The sequence below is a fragment of the Episyrphus balteatus genome, chromosome 1, assembly GCF_945859705.1.
Source record: "Episyrphus balteatus chromosome 1, idEpiBalt1.1, whole genome shotgun sequence".
NCBI lineage: Eukaryota > Metazoa > Arthropoda > Insecta > Diptera > Syrphidae > Episyrphus > Episyrphus balteatus.
This window is the reverse complement of record NC_079134.1, coordinates 13,505,872-13,509,012: the sequence shown is the minus strand read 5'-3', so window position 1 is coordinate 13,509,012 and position 3,141 is coordinate 13,505,872. Positions and strand designations below refer to the sequence as shown.

The 3,141-nt window shown below is 31.6% G+C and overlaps 1 protein-coding gene across 1 annotated transcript; it reads left to right on the top strand.

The window, feature by feature from the left end:
- Window positions 1-561: 561 nt before the first annotated feature.
- LOC129906865 (seminal metalloprotease 1-like) lies at window positions 562-1,694 on the top strand. Its single transcript, XM_055982820.1, has 2 exons — window positions 562-857; window positions 921-1,694. Exons 1-2 carry the CDS (start codon window positions 626-628, stop codon window positions 1,466-1,468), a joined length of 780 nt encoding a protein of 259 aa, XP_055838795.1. The 5' UTR covers window positions 562-625; the 3' UTR covers window positions 1,469-1,694.
- The last annotated feature ends 1,447 nt before the right edge of the window (window positions 1,695-3,141 follow it).

Sequence of the window (3,141 nt, the reverse complement as noted above, 5' to 3'; positions counted from 1 at the left end):
TTACTGCTTAGCTTATTTTTGACAGAAAATGTTCACTTAACGTTCCAAACTAAACTAATGTCTAAAAGTTTTTTGACTGTAAGAAAGCCTCTTTATCACAAGTTCAAAATTGAGAATAAATTCTTTTTAGTTAAACTCTAAACTAGTCATTGTTCAATATACTAATTTGCTATCAATCTTGTCTACCAGATAAGAACTTCCACTTTCTATTTTTTTGCTCTTTGATCGACAAAACAAACATTTTTCTTGTTAAATCCACAATCCACTCACGATAATCTATGCCGACGTGCTTAAGTCAATCAATCATCTAACTTCTAATTCACAAATTTGTATTGTTAAACACACGAGCACTTGACATTTATCATTTGATCTCATTGATATGACAATTGAAAAACCCATTTTTTTTGTTCAAAATCCCAGTTTTCAAGTACCAAAACAGACCTTGAATGGTTCAAATAGGTGACGAGGTGAGTATTTGTTTTAGCAAATCACGATAAGATAAATTTTTTGCATTTAATACATTTTTCTAAGATTGAAAAAGCTTCAAAATTTTAAGTATAAAATGAGCAACAATTAGCTTAAGATTTATCATTTCAAAAAGTATTGTACAATAAAGTACTTAAAAATGAAGTCACTTGTTGGTTTTGTGATTTTTTCGGCCATTTTTGGTCTTACAATTGGGTATCCTACTCGAGTTGAGAGGGATCCAGAACAAGGAGATTACTTTGAGGGCGATATTGAGCTTTCACCAGAACAAAAGATGGCAATTGAAGGAAAAGCTCGAAACGGTTTGATAGCCGAACAATTCCGTTGGCCTGACAAAAATATCTTCTACAAGTTTACTGAAGGACATTTTGGTAAGTTTTACCTAAATTCCAAAAAAAAAAAAAATGTCTTCAACAATATCTTCGAAATTTCAGATAAAGCTCATAAAAATCACGTCCTTCGTGGTATGCAAATGATCGAAGAAGTATCTTGCATTCGCTTTCTTCCAGCTAACAAGTCCATCAAAACCTTTATCAATATAACAAGCTTGGAAACAGGTTGCCATTCAGCTGTTGGATTTCAAAATAAACAACAAAATGTAAATTTCGAATTCAACGAATTGGATAAAGGATGTTTCCGTCTAGCTTCAATTGTTCATGAATTCTTGCATTCTTTGGGCTTCTATCATCAACAAAGTGCATCAGATCGTGATGAATTTGTAAAAATTGCATTTGAAAATATTTCCGATGGTCATGAGCATAATTTCGAAATTTACAATTCTTCAGTTGTTGAAGATTTTGGTGTTGCATATGATTATGGAAGTGTTATGCATTACAGTTCAACAGCATTTTCGAAAAATGGAGAAAAGACTATTATTCCAATTCTCGATGAAAATATTGAAATTGGCCAAAGGAGGGGAATGAGTGCAAAGGACATTTACAAATTAAATTTAATGTACAAATGTCCAATTCCAATAATGTGATTTATTTTAGTGAAACAAGTGAAAACTAGTCAAAATAGTGGTTAAGAAAAAAATTTAATTAGAAATAAGTAGATAGTAATATTTTTTAAGAAGAGAAAAAAGTGTAACGAGAGATTATCTGTTTAAAGATCGGATTTCTATACGAATTGTATTAAATTAGAAATAAATCATAAATATTAAAAATATTGAAAAATTATATTTCTGTTTAACAAGTGTTTATTTTTGACGTGATAACGTCTTATAAAGCGATGAACCATGGCAGCCACCACAAAAAAGTGACGCCATTTTCTAATGTTATACTCTCGAACCTTCACAGTGCGGCAAAAAATTTCAATTAAAAATTAAAAATAAACTGTTAGAGATACAAAAATCTTCTATAGCTTATTTGAAAGATAATAACCTAAAGCTTAATTCAAATGAAGGTTTTTTAAAAATTCCGTCATTTAATAGGGTAAACAGGGTTAAAACGGAAAGATGAAATTTGTTCTAAAATCTAAACGCAAAGTCGTAGAGAATTGATTTTTTTTTTGCTATAGATAGATGAGACTAATTTAAGAATAACTGCATTTAAGAAAAAATTCCAAAAAATTTTTAAACTAAGCTATAACGTTTTATTTGAATGTTGTACACGTGTTGGGGCTATGACAAAATGATGATTTTGGGTAAAGGAAATTATTTTTGACAATTCTAAAGATGCCAGGTGAAAGATGAGGGGAAAAAAATTAGGTGTCTGATACGGATTTTTTTCCAACACTCTGCGTTTCGAAATATGAATTTTTGAAAAACACCTTGTTTTTTAGGGTTATTTTTGGGTAATTTTTGATTGAATAACGGAAGAAACAAGTTTTAAAAAAAACACGTTTTTTGACCGTTTTTAACCGATTTTCATAGTTTTTAATTTTTATCTTTTTTTCTTTAATAGATACAGGAATAAAGTATATGGAGTAATGATACACTATGAACCTCAAAACACCAGTGGAGATATGTTGCCCCCCGAACAGCCACCAGTGTCAGTGTGGGAAGTACCGTAATCTCAGTCTGGAAATTCGACATGGTTGACTTTAAAAAATTCTAACTTCTCTTGTAGGCATCTTTGAAATGAGATTGGTACGTCATTTGAAAGGTGAAATAATAAGCTTTCACATGGTAAATTTGTTTATACACTCCTGCTCAAATTTAACGCACATCATATTTATTTTACAAAAAAGTCCTACTATTACTTTATCTCACAGTATCGTGGTTATTTTCTCAAATAAGACAGGAGTTAGCTTAAATTGAAGGTATGGAATAAAATGTTTGTGGGGAAGATTTGGTGAGGTATGCTGAAGTCTATCTGTCAACCCGCGAACCTTTTAGAGATGAGTCATAAATTTTCATGGAGTAAACTCTGCCTCACAACACCTACGGAGTTAGTGAGATCTCCTAGACCTAATTTAAGTACCCAAAGATAATTGGCTGATATTCTCGAACGGCATGCGGTTCCAATCACCCCTAGATTTGGTCCACAAATCAGTCTGATGCACGATAATGCATGCTAGAGTGGTTTGAGAATATCTTCATGACTAAAATGTGCCACCTTTGAATTGACCACACAGATATCCGGATGTAAATTCAATAGAACATGTCTAGGAAATGTTGAAAAAAATCCATTTGCGGCCGAAATCCAATTCCAA